At 31.7% G+C, this 17,428-nt stretch overlaps 2 protein-coding genes across 2 annotated transcripts; both read left to right on the top strand.

Moving 5' to 3' along the window:
- Positions 1-259: 259 nt before the first annotated feature.
- On the top strand, positions 260-2,421 carry LOC120282745. Its single transcript, XM_039289597.1, has 3 exons — positions 260-922; positions 2,166-2,267; positions 2,365-2,421. The coding sequence occupies exons 1-3, from the start codon at positions 260-262 to the stop codon at positions 2,419-2,421; spliced, it is 822 nt and encodes a 273-aa protein (XP_039145531.1).
- A 7,585-nt stretch (positions 2,422-10,006) lies between these two features.
- LOC120282744 (short-chain dehydrogenase TIC 32 A, chloroplastic-like) lies at positions 10,007-11,153 on the top strand. The gene is made up of 3 exons (XM_039289596.1): positions 10,007-10,158; positions 10,674-10,752; positions 11,004-11,153. The coding sequence occupies exons 1-3, from the start codon at positions 10,007-10,009 to the stop codon at positions 11,151-11,153; spliced, it is 381 nt and encodes a 126-aa protein (XP_039145530.1).
- Positions 11,154-17,428: the final 6,275 nt, after the last annotated feature.

The raw sequence follows: 17,428 nt of genomic DNA, 5'->3' as shown, positions 1-17,428 counted from the left end.
ACTTCTTTCCATTGATGAACTAGAAACAAGTAAAGGTTTGAACCAAATAAGTAGTTTAAAATGATATGGGGATACTAGATGGGGTTCTCATTTGAGCTCTCTTCGAAGTTTGAGAATTATGTTTAAAACGACTTACACAGTGCTAAAGAACATAATATCTGATGGAGCGACCTACGCTTAATGGGGAGATGCCGATGCAACTTATTATGCAATTACCTCTTTTGAATTTGTGTTCATTTTGCATCTTTTGATTGAAATCATGGAAGTTACTCATGATCTTTGTCAAGCTGTGCAACAGAAGCCTCAAGATATTATAATTGCCATTCATCTTGTCTCTTCAACAAAAATATTAATTCAAAGATTAAGAGAAGATGGATGGGATCTTTTGTTTGAAAAAGTAAAGCCTTTTTGTCATAAGCATGGAATAGATGTTCTTGACATGGGTGTTTCTTATACTTTAGGTCATGGTCGATCTCACCTTCAAAAGGATCCAATTATAATGGAACATCATTTTCGTGTTGACATATTTTATACAATAATTGATTCTCAATTACAAGAACTGAATGAAAAATTTAAAGAAGATATGGTAGAATTACTTGTGCTATGTTCAGCTTTGGAATCTACAGATGATTACAAATCATTCAATATTTATAATATATGTAAGCTTGCAGAGAAATTTTATCCTGAAGACTTTTCAGAACAAGAGAAATTGCATTTAAGGCATCAATTAGAACATTTTGAGCTCGATATTCGTTGGCATTCAGCTTTGCAGAATTTGTCTTCAATTTTTGAATTATGCCAAGGATTGATGAAGACTGGAAAGTCAAACATTTACCTTCTTGTTGATAAATTAGTTCTACTCGTGTTAACTGTTCCTATTTCTACAGCTACTACTGAGCATGCATTTTCTGCTATGAAAATTGTGAAAAAAAAAATTCAAAATAAAAGGAAAGATGATTATTTGGGGAGTTATATGATTACATACATTGAAAAGGAAATTGCACAAATGTTTGATGATTACTCAATTATAGACAATTTTTGTGATAAGAAATAAAGAAGGTTAAAATTTAAAATGCCCAACTTATTCAAATAGGTGAGTGGTGTCTATATTTTATTTATTTACTTTATTTCATGCAAAGTTATATATATATATATATATGCAAAAATTGTGGTTTAATTTAATTTTCTTTCCTTCTCATATGATAAAAGTTTAAAAGATCGTGTTAGTATTTGGAGTTGAATATTTTGGTATTACAAGTTGGAAGCATTATGCAATAATCAAGGTTAGAATCTTAAACTTTAATTTTATTTGTACTTGAAATCATAAATATATGGTAGTGTATATTTGTATTTGGAAACTAGGATTGACAAATGGTGTTGTGTAAATAAATACTTTCTATTAGCTATGTCATGTTGCCTTTGATCGCATTATCTCGATTAAGTACAAAATCCCCTTTAATGTGAAGTAAAGATCGATTTAAGTTATTTAACATAGGTTTTGCAATCAAAATCTTAGGTCTATTATTTGTGGAGAAAATTTGAATTTAGAGACTACCATATCAAGCTAGTGAACTATACTTGCCGTATTGCACAATGACTATAGAAGTTTCTCCCCACCCTCTCTCTCTCTCTCATAAGTTTAATTTTTACATCCGCCACTATGTATAAGTCTCCAAATCATTTATTGGATATGCTACTGATTTGGTAAACATATTAAATTTATATAATCTTCTTTAAATTAATTAATGCCTATGCGTTTTTGGAAATGCATAAGCACATGTATAATTTTATCTTCTATGTAAGCATATTTTTATTGTGATATACAACAATATACATCAATAGGTATCTTTTTAATGGCTAAGAATGATTGAAAATGATTTATTTTGATATACATTAATAGTTATGCCCTGTAATTTTGTAGAAGACTTGTGGATGAAATTGTATCAAGCATCAAATTTGGTATCTTATTCTAAATACTAAGCTTTGTCATTCAATTCACTTTGACCATTCATCTACTATCTTCTTCATTGAATATTCAGCAAAATTTGCTTAAATATATTAATTAGCTCTTTACATGAATCCAATATGTAATGGTTGAATGCTTAATGTAGATAAAATTTAATTTCACTGTAAACTAATTTATTTAATGTTCCTTTTTTTTGTAGAGTAAGTCACTTTATAAGACACCTACTGCATATGATATCTTCTACAAGACTCATATTAATAAAGAAGGAAAATGTGTTGATTCACGAGCACATGCGGTTTATGTAATTTTCCAACTTTATTTGAGATTATTTGATTTACTTATAGATTACTTATAGATTAAATTATACATATCGTAATTAGCACTATAATTAATTGCAGGACATCATGCAGAAAATGGTTGGAACTACTTCAGAGCTATTATCCAATGGTTCATAGCCTTTACCACCTAATATGGATGCTATATAATGGGAGGCTTATGGTGGAGAAAAGAAGAAGATAGTTTATGGTCTTGGATCTCAAACATCCAGCTTGTATCTAGATCTGTTTGCAGTTGTGCTATATCAGCTCCCCCACCACCTTCAGCAACTATGATTCCCCTAAAGATTGTGACTAAGATGAGTGCATAGAGAAGAAGATAGTAGAGTTATAGCAGCAAAATCAGAATTTGATGCAACAAAGCCATAACATGTTCAACCAGATGCGTTGTGAGTGGTTTATGAGAATGATGATGTAGTGTGGATTACCACCTGATGGACCAAGTCACAGTTCTTAACACTAGGAGGAGAAGGAGAAGCAAGATGAGAAGGATGATGATGACGATCTCCATTTATAGATCCATTTTCTCATTTGTACTTGCACACACTATTATTGTTATTATTATATTAAATATAATAGATTTTTTTATTTTATTAAATAATAGCATTAAAAGTAGCAAGATAAATATTAAAATATATGAAAATTAATTTTCATATTTAAAAATTGTAGGGGATTCGAAAGGGGTTTTCATCGGACTTTGCAACAGAAATGCATTGAATTTGTCATAAACCTTACTACAAATTCATTGCAAATTTCCAACGACTTTGCGATGGAATTGTCATAGGACTTTGCAATGGATTGTACAATACCATTGCAAATCTATTGTAAATTTGCCATGACTTTGAAATGGATTTGTAACCTATTTAAAAAAACCCATTACATATCCATTATAAAGTTGCAATGGATTGCAACGGATGTGCCACCAATTTATAAAATTTGTTGCAAGTACGTTACAAATGTGCATTGGACTTGCAACAGATTTGCCACATATTCAAAAAACCCATTGCAAGTATGTTGCGAATTTGGAATGGCTTTGTAACGAATTTGCAATGGATATGTTGTAAACTCTGTTATAAATCCATTGCAAAGTTTGTAAAGGATTGCTTCCCTTCATAAAAAAAAAAATTTGTCACGAGGAAAAAAGTGATGGCCATAATCCGTAGCAAATCTGTCCCAAATCCTAGTTTGCAAAAGATTGGCAACAAATTTTTCCATTACAAATCCGTAGAATTTTTGTAGTATATAGCTTAGGCATCATATTGGGCGAAGCCTCATAAACAAGAATTGTAATCCAACAGACTCGGATCCATGGGAAAAATAGTGGAACCTAGACATGGCCTCACATTAACCACATTTTTTTTACATTAAATATTAAAATTTATAATGCAATACTGCTCAGGGTAATATGGTCTTTCACATTAAAACATATGCAAACTTCTCACCCTCTAATCCCTCTTCTTCTTCTTCTTCTTTTACTCCTTCTTCCTTTCCCTTTCTCTCAATGAACATTTGTTTGAATTTATCACAACAACTGAGCCTTATTCTCTCTCCTTTGTCCCCCTTCTTCTTCTCCACTTCTCCCTGTGAATGTTGGTGATTGATGGCTTCATACCTCTCACAACAACCAAACCCTAATCCCATAAACTAGTAAGCTTGCTCTCTCTCTCTCTCTCTCTCTCTCTCTCTCTCTCTCTCTGTGTGAAAAGTCACCCTCAAATCTAAGGAGATATTAATATGATTTTGTGTTTTGATTTGTATAGAAAAAACATGGCAGCCTAGAAACATGGATTTTCATCAAACTTAGGTTTTGGGAGATATTCATCTAGTGTAAATTTATGTTAAGACCATTGTTCATCCCATTATTGCAGAGTTTTCTCAAGCATTAGAGGCTTGGTGAGAAGTTTGATCAATTTACTTATAATAATTTTTTTCTTATAAACTGTTGCAAGTTGAATACTTTATTTATAATAAATTGTTTGCATTGATATTTTATTTGTTAAAGATATTTTGAAATATGATTATTTTATTGTAAGTTAGTTAGTTTGGTAATTACAGATAGTATGAATAATTTATTTATAATCAATTGTTTGTGTTGTTGTTAACCATTGGAGTAACACTGGAGAGGGAGAAAAAGGTAAATTCTAGGCTATGGATACACTCCGAAGCTCTCTTAAGAAACTTCCATTCTCTTCTTTGTGAAGTTTGGTTTCACTTATTTGAAGGGGAACAAACACTCTGCACCATATGTTCAAAGTCCTTGGCAAGCCATGTAAATTATTTATTTTGTTCCAAACAATATGAACTGCAAATTAAGTTATCTAATCAACACAAACTAATTTCTCTTATGTTGTGTTTTATGAGACTTATTGGCCCCAATCCTTGTACACAGCAACCTTCAATTTTTATTCCTGCTAAGCTATTGGTAATTAAAGCAATTCGATATATGGATTTACCATGTTCTCGACCAAGAAAGTTTATAGCTAAACCAAGAAAAATCAGATTGATAGTCATGAAAATGTATCGAAATAAGCTGCTTATCATATACAAACCAATGATCCAAGGAGCAGGTTGATGGTGATTGCTATTTCTATAGGGGTTGTTTGGTTGGATGTAATCCTAAATGCACTGGATTTTCAGTTACAATGTAACTGTAACTGGAAATCCTTGGTTTTCAAAAATCCAATGCAGTCAAATTTTGTGTTTGGTTGGATGTAATTGGAATTACTGTATTATAAGATTTTATATTTGTTTAGAAAGATTTGTAAATCTGGAATTGAAAAACACATGTATAGTTTGATGTATTCTAGGGGTATGGTTACTCATGGTAAGATTACCGCCGCAATTTGTTATGATATACTAATTATTAAATGTTTTTTATTTATTAACTTTAATATTAATTCTTTTGAAATTATTATTACATGTTCAACAATATTTTTTTTATCATTGCAATTTATAATTAACTATATTATTGTTTATAAATAAATTATTTTTGTATTTATTAATTTATTATAACAACAAAAAAATGACCATTATATTGTTATTTATTATAATGGCTAACTTATTATTATAGTTGCTTATTCTAAAAACCTATTTTAATAGGTAAATTATTTAATTTTCATTATCCTTTTGTATTAAAAATCTGGAATTTTTAATTTTTATAATTATGACTAACTTATTATTATACTTTAGTATTAACTATGCTCTTCATTTATCAATGAAACAACTTATACATTTAACAGTAAAGGCGGAAAAATTTGTAAGTTCATATGCTTCAAACAAGATTCATGTAAGAAGAATCTCAAGTTGTACATGATACTTGCAACAACAAAACATCATAAATAATTATATCATCATTCAATAATTTAAGCATTACCAACTTCATAGTTTCAAGCTTTACAACACTCAAATGAACAAGATTTTTTTTAACAAACGTGACAAAAACCAAACCACCAATCTACATTGCTTGAACCACAAGGCTACTAAAAAGAGGTCTCAAATTGTTAAATGAGCCTATTGAGTTTTCCATTCAGTTTAATTTTAACGACTGTGTTGCTAACTTTATTCCAGTACATTAAACTAAAGATTTACATTTGGGATACAACCAAGTAGGTACAATTAAGTATTGCAATAATCAAGTAGGTTAATTTCATGTAAGAAAAAGAATCCCAAAATTATATAAATATGAAACTTACATGTGACTAAGGATATCTTTCCAATGTCGAAAAAAGTCAAATGTGCAGTATTGCCATACAAACAGACCAGATGCTCAGACTATAATATCCATCGTAACTTAAATATTTAAGGTATTCTCAGGTTGTACCTAATACTTGCAACAAGCAAAACAACACAAATAATTATATCATCATTCAATAATTTAAGCATTACCAACTTCATAGTTTCAAGCTTTAAAACATTCAAATGAACAAGAGTCTAGACTGAACACAAACACAAAAAACACATTTAAAAGCAACCATTTCATAGTCAATCCCATCAAACTCCAAGCACTTAAGTTTACAATTTAATACAATGTTCTTTTGCCAGCCTTCAATACTCAAAACCCTGCATATATATAAAAAAAAAAATCCAATTTTTATTATCATGAGCTAATTAACAATAACAATATACAAATAATGATATTAATATTATTAGTTACCTGTTGCATTCTTTGTTGTCCTACTAGTAAACTCTTTGGGATGCCCCATAGTCTGCAACATCCTATTAAAAAATTACAATAATATACTACATACATAACAATCATCATAACATACACAAAAACAAATTAAATAAATAAAAACCAACCTAAGTGGGCCTTGGAAAATATTCTCCTTTATTGTGAAGTGATTGAAAGAAGTCCTCCACCCAATACTTCCTTGACTCTTCACCTTTTGCCAAGACACCCATAGCTCTACTATCATCAGCCATTAACCAATCATAGGCCTTATTGATTTCACAACAAGAGTAGCCATATGTTTTGAGCTTCATGCATTCGCCAATCAATTCCTTTGCAAATTCTAAATCTCAAGTAGACTTCTTTCCACTTAATACCTCCTTAAGGGTGTTATCCACCTCTTGTATTGCTTCAACTTCTGAGGGCATTTTGCATATTCCTTTTTCTTTTCTTGATTGAGTGGAAGATGCTTCCCTGGGTTCTATACTCTCTGATTGGTCATGGATGGGTGGTGGTGTGTTTTAATAATAATCAATCTCTTCAAAGAACATGTCATCAAGACCATCAATTTGAGATGGACGGTGGGAGTCAACATTATCATCCATATGTGTGCCAATATCATCCCCAAATTGAATAGTAAATAAGCTCGAGCAAGTCATGGTCCTCAATTGGTTTGTTTAAATATGGTTCATCTTGTGGATGAGCCTAACATATAAAAACACGTCATATTGAATGTTTAGATAAAAATTATTTCATTCAAAATAAATAATTAGACAACATAAATAGGAATAAATTGAAAATAAATTATAGTTGTACATAGTTCCTGAATTCTTATTTCCACATAATAATCATCTTCAAACTATTATCCCATCCCATTCCACTTAGCTCTTTCAATTTTTTATTTTTATCCATCGTTTGTAAATTGTTCTCAGGTGGTTAGTTACATTTGCTTCAGTAATTGTAACTCCAAACTCATTCCTCATTACAATAATTGTAGCATGGAATGCTTGGGGTTTGAATCCCTTATTGACTTTGAAGCCTTGTTCCACTTGAGTCACCATGAATCTTATGAAAAATCGGCTTTCCGCAGTTGTCCATCTTTTATTACCACCAGTTGTTTTAACAGGGGTTCTCATTGATGACATTTAGTTGTCTTCTGGCGTCCCTATGTTGTCCATTCTATAAATGGGCCATACAAAAGTAATTTTTTAATTAAAGGATGAATATTTTCTAGAAATAAATGCTATAACTAATAAAATGAAGTTTCACAATAATCATATAAGGAATGATAACAAATATAGAACTTATTCACAAAAACGCAAAAATTAATAAACAAGTACAAGCCCATAACATGAAACAAACAAGAAAATGGTAACATCATTGGTCTTGATGAGAAAAAGAAGCATAATTTTTCATAAAAACAATTAGCCATTGTCTATTTGTTAGCCCACATATCACATGCAATCCGTTCTCTATGTGCCACCCATTCGTGGGCCTCCTTCCTTTGTTCTCTCATGTTACTTTCTGATAGTGGTCGTTATGGTCTCCATTCTTCCTCAAAAGGTATGAAAATATCTTCTCCTCCACTTATAATATAATTATGCAAAATACATGCAGCTAGCACAAATTCAACTTGAGTTTTTGATTGGAAAGGATGGTCTTGATGAGAATATTTTGAAGCATCCCTTAAGAGAACCAAAGCTCGTTCAATGGTGGTATGGGCTGATGAATGACAAACGTTAAACATTTCTTTATGGTTTGACAGTGTCTGTAAGCCAAATTCTTTAAGATGGGATCTAACACCTCTATATGGAGCTATAAAACCCAGCCTCATTGTGTATCCAACATCAACTACGTAATATTTTGATAAAAAATGCAAAGTTGGTGGTTAAGTTATTATTGTATGCTAAACTATATCAATAAACTAAACAAAATATATACCTTCAAGGACTGATAACCCATAAGTGCATCACGTAAAACCAAAACATCGTATGCTGAAGCTTCCAATCCAGCAAGAACATAGGTAAAACATAAGTCAAAATCAACAGCAGCAAGCACGTTTTGTGTGGGGTATGGTTTTCTCCCACAAAATGTTGCAACTTCATATGCAAGAACAGATGCATGGATATAGGTCCCATATAAAACTCCAATACAATCCTACCATTAACACATTGTAACTAAGAAATGGTTTAGGAATAATTAATTTATTTGAGTAGATCGATAATTTAATACCTTGAAATAAAGATATAGTGTGGACCTCGATGCTACATACATTGTAGTTTGCATACTAGGTGGCTGCACATATTCATCACGCAATTGTTCGATTATGTATAGAACATGATTAAAGTACCTGCTAACGGTCTCACTGGATCTAAGGAAATTATATGTGATGACACGATTACGCTGGTTTTGTCCTATGGTGTAAAGGAACATCAATAGTTGCTCTTTAATGGTGATGTACAATGTGTCTCTCATAAGGCCCTTTCATCTCATTATCGAGCAAAGATTGAAGAAGGTTGATTTGTTCATATAGACCATATTGATTCTAGTTGTGTCATTTCCATCTATAAGTCTCGATAAATATTGCTTTCTATTTTTTGACCGAGCATGATAGTTTTCATCATTTACTACACAAAAGTAATATGAGCAGCATAAAAGATATCCTCTATGTTATGACCAACTATCTACAAGATACTAAAAAAAACATGCAAAGTAGTTCATGACATTGTGTGTTTTAAATATAGATACATAAACCAAAAATGACATACAAAATAATCCGAAAATGACATACAAAATAATTTCAAAGTTAATTGTATTAAATAAATTAACATAAAATAATTTGTGCATAATATACTCAATGATTTATCAATTTAATATCAAATTACAAGAATTTGAGATTAGTTGATTGTCAGTTTTAGTTTATGCCCATTCACTGTTTCCACCAAAGATGCCACTCAGGAAAATGACCATTCAACAATTTTTTTTAGTTTTTTTTCATTTCATGCACATATATGCCAATTCATCACACATTTTGCAAGAATCAAACCACCACATTCTTCCAAAGAGTATAAAACAAAATAAAATGCACAAAATCAAAGAAACACAAGTAATAGCCAACCTGAGAAAATAATCAAAGACTAGTTTAACTAATAATAGCCAACATAAACACAAGTAAGACATAATCGAAGAAACACCAACATGAGAAGCAATACTGGAAAGTGGTGGTTATGATTGGGTTGGTGATCAAATTAGTAGATACAAAAGGCAAATACCTTCCAATATCAATAGAGATATGACCAATATTTGTTTGCTTAGTTGAAAAAAAAAAAAAGCAAACATTGAATTAGAAAGCAAAAGCAAAGACAAACTATCAAAACCAAGTCCATATTTAATTGAACCATCGATGATAGGTCCTGCTCAATGACTTCAAAAAGAATATAGGGACAATTAGTAGATATTCTATTGGTCCTTCAAGAAAATTAGAATATATTTTTTATTCAATAGGATTTAGCAAAAGAAATGAAAATTAAGCCTAATATGTCTGTTGGTAATGATGTCAATGATACAATATTGAACAAAATCCCTGCCGCTAAAGTGGATGCCATGGAGTTGGACCTCAGCTCAAAGGCATCGGTGAGAAAGTTTGAATCAAATTTTAATGCAGCAGACCTGCCATTGAATATTCTCATGTAAGGACATTTGCAAATCAAATTAGTTTAGGCTTTTAGCTGAATGTTACGGATTTGCATCAATTATATGTATTGTCTACTTAATTTATATTTCTAAAAAAAAAATTAAATCTTGCATATTCATTATATGGGTTGATGATAAGTTTTATATGTTTATGTATTAAAACAATGTTGAAACTCTAATTTGTAAGCCATTTTTATAAGTTTGTTATTTGTAAAGAAAGGTTTTATGCTAATCCATTCCACCTTTTGCAGGCCATTTTCTTCTAACAAGGCTTTTGTTGGACAATATGAAAAATACAGCCCTTGAAAGTAGCATAGAAGAAAGAATCATAAATGTTGCTTCTAATGCATACACGTTCACATATTGAGAAGGAATTTGTTTTGACAAAATTAGTGTTAAATCAGGGTAATAATAACATGACCATGTTTCTTCCATCTTCATCAATATATTGATGATCAAGCATTGAGTTGATTAATACAGTGTTCACTTGTTTCCTTATGCTTTCTGGTAGGTACAATGGGTACTTTAGTTATGATCAGTTAAAGCTTGCAAACATATTGCACGCAAACCATCTCTCTAGCATTTTGAAGGTATTAATTTTCCTTTGATATTGTTTTCGATACATTGACATGTAGCGAGCATCGTTTGCTAAGATATTTTATTAGTTATCCTATTTTTTTTTAACATTACTAAAATTAATTCATGAGTTGTTCTGATTTTTTAATGTATTTGACCTATGCTTAGTCAAATGTGTTGCTATGCTTACTACTCAATTTTCATGTCTCTAATGTAATTAGATCATGTTATTTACAGTAATCTATTCCATTTTTTTCCTGAATAGGAGCAAGGTGCAAATGTGACTATCAATTCAGTTCACCCAGGCATAATCGCCAACCATTATTTTTCGGCAAATGATTTTCAGTTTCCTATAATAATTCACACTACAAGATTCACAGTTGGAAGTCCCCAAGGCTATTCATATATTTCATAATTCAAAATATAATTCAAACATCAGTGACCTCTTTAATTCAATAATCAGTTTAACCACTAATCTTTCATATATTTCATTTCCTTATTGTAATTTAAAAGATATGTATATAGGCAAATCAAAATATAAAAATTTCCTCTTTAGCTGTCCATTGCTAGTAAAACTTAGAATTTTCAAGTCCCAATTTTTCTTTGAGCAAAGTTGTCATCGAATTAGGCTTATAAGGTGAAAAAGGTCTGATGTTCTTCCAAAATTTCAATCCGGCAAATAAAGTCAAAATTAAAGGCTGCAATGTAACCATTTTAAACGAGCAAGGAGAGAAACCATTACTCTTCTCCTTTCCAATTCCACCAAATGTACTGATATCAAACCCTCTTGAAAAACCTCTCACCAACACCCACTCACCAACAAAATTAAAAATCAAATAAAACCTTTCAAACACCTACTAAAAAAATCAACAAATTCCAAACAAGTCATTACCATGACAACAATTGCTTTCATAGATCTCTTGTCAAAGCTTCATCATAACTCCCTTCAAGCTACAACACACACACACACACACACACACACACACACACAAACCTGAAGATTAGGCAACATTTTCAAAGATATATCTCTTAGATCAGCAATACACACACAAAAATGCACTAATCCAGCATACAAAAACAAAGCTTTATTTCATATATCTCAAAGCCACAAACACAAAACCCAAGATTTGCTCATAAAAGAAATAGATCAAATTCAATAACAATCAAAATCAACCAAAGCACCAAACAATCCAAACACTCACATTCACATCAAAAAAAAATCTCACTTTTACTTGAACAGAAGCTTAAACCACCAGATCTGTGTGGAAAAATCTAGCCAACTTCAATCCCTCTGAAACCACAACCACAAATAGAAACCAAATCCAGTGCTGGGGTTGGATTTTGGAGAAGGAAAAATGGTGACGGAGCTACACTGGTGTCCTAGTTGAAGAGTTGCAGCAAGAACAAAACTTCACTAGCATCAGAGCTTAGGAACTACAACTAGAAGGGAGTTGCTCTAGTGTCAGTGAAGAGGAGTTGCTCCGGCGTTGGTGCTGAGGAGCTTCAACTCCTCAAAAGCTGTTGTAACTCCAAACTGGTGAGCTATACTCACCTTCGCACTGACGAAGTAATGAATCCCTCATGTGATGACATGTGAGGGTTTTCAATAAAAACACAAAACCTTGGATTTGGTTTTACGGACAGTTAGACCATAAACCACAATCCCTCATTGATGGGATTTCAAAACCATATGAAAAATGAAATATCTCAAAACAATCACCTGAATTTAAAAAGGTAAGTGATTTGGAGCCACATTGAACTCCAAATCCCTTGGAACAAACACCACCAAAGTGGCACTGCTAATCTTAAACTCAAGTTCTACTACAAATCGTATTTCAGAATAGTCTGTAGTTTCAGTGAAGTAATAACTTTCAATCTCAATCATTTGTTCAGATAAATTCTTCTCTGCAGTTATGTAAATAAAAGAATCATCCATATCTCTTGAACTAGATTCCTCTGTAGTTCCTTCATATTAAGAAGCATTGCAAAGAGGAAGAGATTGATGGATCTCCAAGATGCTTGTATTCTTACTACAAACATCAGGTGAAACTTTTAATATGTTACCTATTAAACACAAGCTAACAAATTATTCTAAATAGAAAATAATTTTCACATCCACTTTGTCTCTTTGAAATCATCAAATGCAGAAAAATAGAGATAACTAAACAATGATAACTGAACATATCTTAAGAATAGCTTGAAAATGATCTCAACCAAACTCTACTCTAAAAACATAATGACTTGAACCCGCACTAGCATAGTTATCTCCATTTCAGAAGCTTCTCAGCAGTACTGTATAAAGAAATAAAGGACAAATGATTATCAATCTTAGTTACTTGCATATAAAGGATTAAATATCATAACTAAGTATTAAATGATGTCTATATAATAAAGTAACATGAACTAATCAAAAGTAGGCATATAAATGATATCTATACAATTGGAGAAGAACATAGCGTATGTCAACCAAGAAAAAGGGCAAAGCATCATACCAAGAGAAGTTAACAAAAATAGTATCCACTCATTCTTATAGTTATAATATAGATGGACCATAAGTTACCACGACTAAATAAATAAAGATCCAAGCTCATCAATGCAAGCTAGACAATTGTAACTGAAGAACTTGTGGCTTAAATATGATGTTGTATGGAAAGAAACACTCACAAAAGATAAATGGAAGAATTATTAATTCTAGCCATCTTGGCTTTTAGTAAAGTATAGCATTTTCTTGATTTGTGGAAGTTAGATGGCCCTGAAAATTTTTCAAGTATATATACAAGAATTATTATTATATCATTATATAATAGTTTTGTGCTCAAAGTAAGCATCTAAAATAGTTTATATATACTTTACCAAGAATAAAGCATGTACATGTTAATAGATCACACCAACACTAACCTTGATGGAGACACTTGAATTGGAATTGTCATCACATACAAAAACTTGTCGAGGTATAACCAATAATGTTGGAACAAAAATTATACAAATAAATCATGCTAATAATATTTTATATATATCAAGTCTTTTTTTGTAAATATTAATGGATCATTGAGTACCTTTGCTTTTGACCTATAATAATTTTTAAATTCTTTCCAATAACTACTTTGGGCTTCCTTTTCTTGTATTTTTCTCCAAAATGTTTTTCTTTCTTCCACCACTTCCCTTACATATTGCTAGTGAAGGGTCACGGATTGTTACTTCAGTTGACATAGTCATTTGTTGTGATAAGCACTCATCAATGTTGCTTTTTGGAACTTCAAAGTTTTGCATTTTAACAACCTCTTCAACCACTTCTCTTGTCTTCCTCAACCAATGCAAAGCTACTTTGTAAACCTCTATAGAGCAATATCCCTTGTTGGAACCTCTAATGCTTTATGGGAAAGGGTGTTATATTTAAGTGTCAAATGAGTATAGCAGTCTTCTTCAACAAAAAAATTCCACATTTTGCATCCCTTCTCCAATGTTTTAATGTGTATTCTCTTGGAATCTTATCCACATTAGCCATAATGAACACCTTCAATATGTGATGACATAAGAAACGTGCAAACTCAAACTTGCAATAGCTACAACTCACATGAAAACTAGATCCAGAGCACAGTTTAACAAGTCTAACTTCTTTTTCTGGTATCCAACATTTATATAAAGCTATATTCTCATTCTCTTCAATTTTTTCACACTTTTAATGAAGACTACCAAGTAGTTCTTGTTGAAATTTTGCAAATATAGATGGTGTGTACAATTTGCTTATTTCTTCAATAAGCACATGAAGTATTAAGGTTGGTTGCACATTATTCATTTTAAAGTTACTTTCAATTTCTTTCTCTCGCCATCCAATTTGTGCCTGAAAACCCTTTTGAAAAACTTATTTATACTTTCATTTCGTTGAGTAATACACATATCTGCATAAAAGACTTCATGTGAATACACAGGAGCCCAATGTTGGTGCTTCCTATGCATTCTTAACATTTAATCATTTTCTTTCAAATCATACTTAGTAAGCAATTCAATCCATTTTTTTTCAAATTCTTCAATGGTTTCACAACTCTTCACACAATTAGACAAATCTTGTCCAAACTTGGGCCCTTGTGAATAGTCTCCCTAAGTGTCTTTTAGCATTTTGAAAAATATGCGATAAGCAATATCAATGAATGGTACATGGAAAGACTTGGGCAATTGCACCAGCGATGACAGAATCTTGATCAGTTGGAATCACTTTAGGATGGCTTTCTTTCATTGCTTGTAGCCAATTCTCAAGCACCCAAACAAAAGAATATTCTATTTCATAAAAAAATCAATGCACACCCAAATAATACAGTTTATAGATGATGATTAATCCACACAATTGGAACAAACAGCATTGCATGTTTATGTGTTCCATAAGTTGGATCAAGGCAAACAACATCTCCAAAGTAGCTATAATCTATTCTACACCTTATATCAATATAAAGTATGCTTGTTAATTTTCCATCGACATCAAGTTAGATCGCATTAAAAACTGAGGGTTTTTTTTATTTGCATTTCATTCAAATAATCCAATAACCTTTGTGAATCTCCCACAGAGAATTCTATTTTTCTTCTGGTATGCATATAATTTCTTGCATCTAGCTCAATAAGTCTAACGTTTCGACTCCCTTAAGATTCTTGTGAAAGATAACTTCAAACAAAGTATTTCTACGGTAGCACCATGAATAGCGCATAGCAAAGCAGCGCCTAATACTCCGACAACTCATGAGGTTGGTTCTAATATCCAACTATCTCATTTTATCAATCATACTTTTTTGACTTCAGCAATTTTCTATGTGATGGTAAAAGATGGCCTTTTCTTAGAGTAATTCTCAGCATCTCAATCTATTGCTAGATCTTATAAAATTTGTTTGGATATATATAAGAGGTTGATAGGGACTGTGCATTAAAAGCTTGAGACATGCTAGAACAACTCTTATGAGTAATAATATTCATGTTGTATTTAATTCAACTGGCAAACTTTGGGTAAAATCCTCTATCTTAAATATGGAAAATGTGATATTCGGTCCAATCCTACTAATGCTAAATCCTTCTAGATTTTTAGAATGCTCTATAAAACAACTAATAAGATAAAGTCAAATCTTTGACTCAATATTCGTAATCCTACCACCACAGATTTATGGAAAGATCTTTGGATTTTTGAGATTCCTTTAGCCATAAACGTTCTTAATTTCATTAATATGGTTCCTATTGAAACTCTAAACATTTCATTTAGTTTTTTTTATAATAATGCTTTATATTGCTATCAACTTAGGATGATGTTCGGCAACCATCTAGATTGGAATAGAATGAATAAAATGGTACCTAAAACTTCTTGTGAAAAACATTAGGTCTAGATGCCTAATACAACATTTTCCATAATTACAAAGATAGTTTATAATCACATGAACTAGGATCCATAGTACTTTGAAAACTCTAAGTATGAAGGTTTGGTATATTCTTAAGAGGCTCCAAGTAACCCCTTGAGTGAAAATCTTTTTGTGAAGAATGATGAATTGGCATACTCCGAATTTTCCTATCTGTATAATGTAAATATTAGACTCCAAATGCTTTGTACCTTTTGGGGTAAATATCTTGAATGATCATTTTTTATTTTGAACATCAAACTTCAATTTGTATCATTTTGGTCAATTAACTTGAATTTGTGTTCACTGAGAGGGTGCAAAAATGATTATAGGGAGAATTTGATGACATTTACACCGGATTTGCTATGTAACATCCCTTTGGAGTGCCATCTGCATACAAGGACATAACAAGTCATTAAAGAGGGCCACATGGCCATTCTTATTGACCAAGCTAGTCAATAAGAGTGGCCACATGGGTCTTTTTGATAATGTAGCATATCCTCTTATACAGATGATGGGAGAACTAGTGTTGACATAACAAATCCGGCATATATGTCATAAATTCTCACCAAAATCCCCTTGGTACCCTCTCAATGAACACAAATTAAAGCTGGGTGACCAAAATATTAATTAAAGTTCAATGCTCAGAATGAAAAATGACCATAGTATGGTACCCACCCAAAAACTTTACATGTCCCTTTTGTGAACTTGACTTTGAAACTACTAATCATATTGTTTGGGAATGTCTTAAAATTAAAGATTTATTAGAGGTTGTTGGTCAATGGTTGCCTTTTATGCAAGAGTAAGTTTGGAACATTCAAAAACTTTTGCAATGGGGAAACAACTTCTTAGCAAATGGCACACATGAATGGGAAATTCCAAAATTAAAGCACTCCTGGCCTTGTATGCTTAGAAAATTTGGAAAGCTAGGTGTGAATTGATTCTCAAGAAGAACCATCCAAATTGTTCTCAAATTTTCTTTAAAGCAGCTCAATCAATAGAAGATGTTACAAATGGAATCCATGCTACATTCAGGGAGTCTCTTCCAGTAATACACTCTCAACATAATATTACAATGTTTTGTGATGCTTCTTGGACTGACAATACATCTCCTTGTTGGATGGATTTGGAAGTGTAACTAATTTTAATAAAATTATTTTGGCAAAAGCAGCATCAACAATTGTTGAAACTAGTGTCCATGTAGAAATGACAACCTTAATTACCGGTTTGGAGCATTGTAAAAAGAGGAGGTTGAAACCTGATGCTTTACCAATTGATTGTATAACTTAATGTAGGGATTAATTGTGAAGACTCACATCTC

The sequence above is a fragment of the Dioscorea cayenensis genome, chromosome 18, assembly GCF_009730915.1.
Source record: "Dioscorea cayenensis subsp. rotundata cultivar TDr96_F1 chromosome 18, TDr96_F1_v2_PseudoChromosome.rev07_lg8_w22 25.fasta, whole genome shotgun sequence".
Taxonomy (NCBI): Eukaryota; Viridiplantae; Streptophyta; class Magnoliopsida; order Dioscoreales; family Dioscoreaceae; genus Dioscorea; species Dioscorea cayenensis.
The sequence above is the reverse complement of the archived record's forward strand: the minus strand, read 5'-3'. Positions and strand labels throughout refer to the sequence as shown.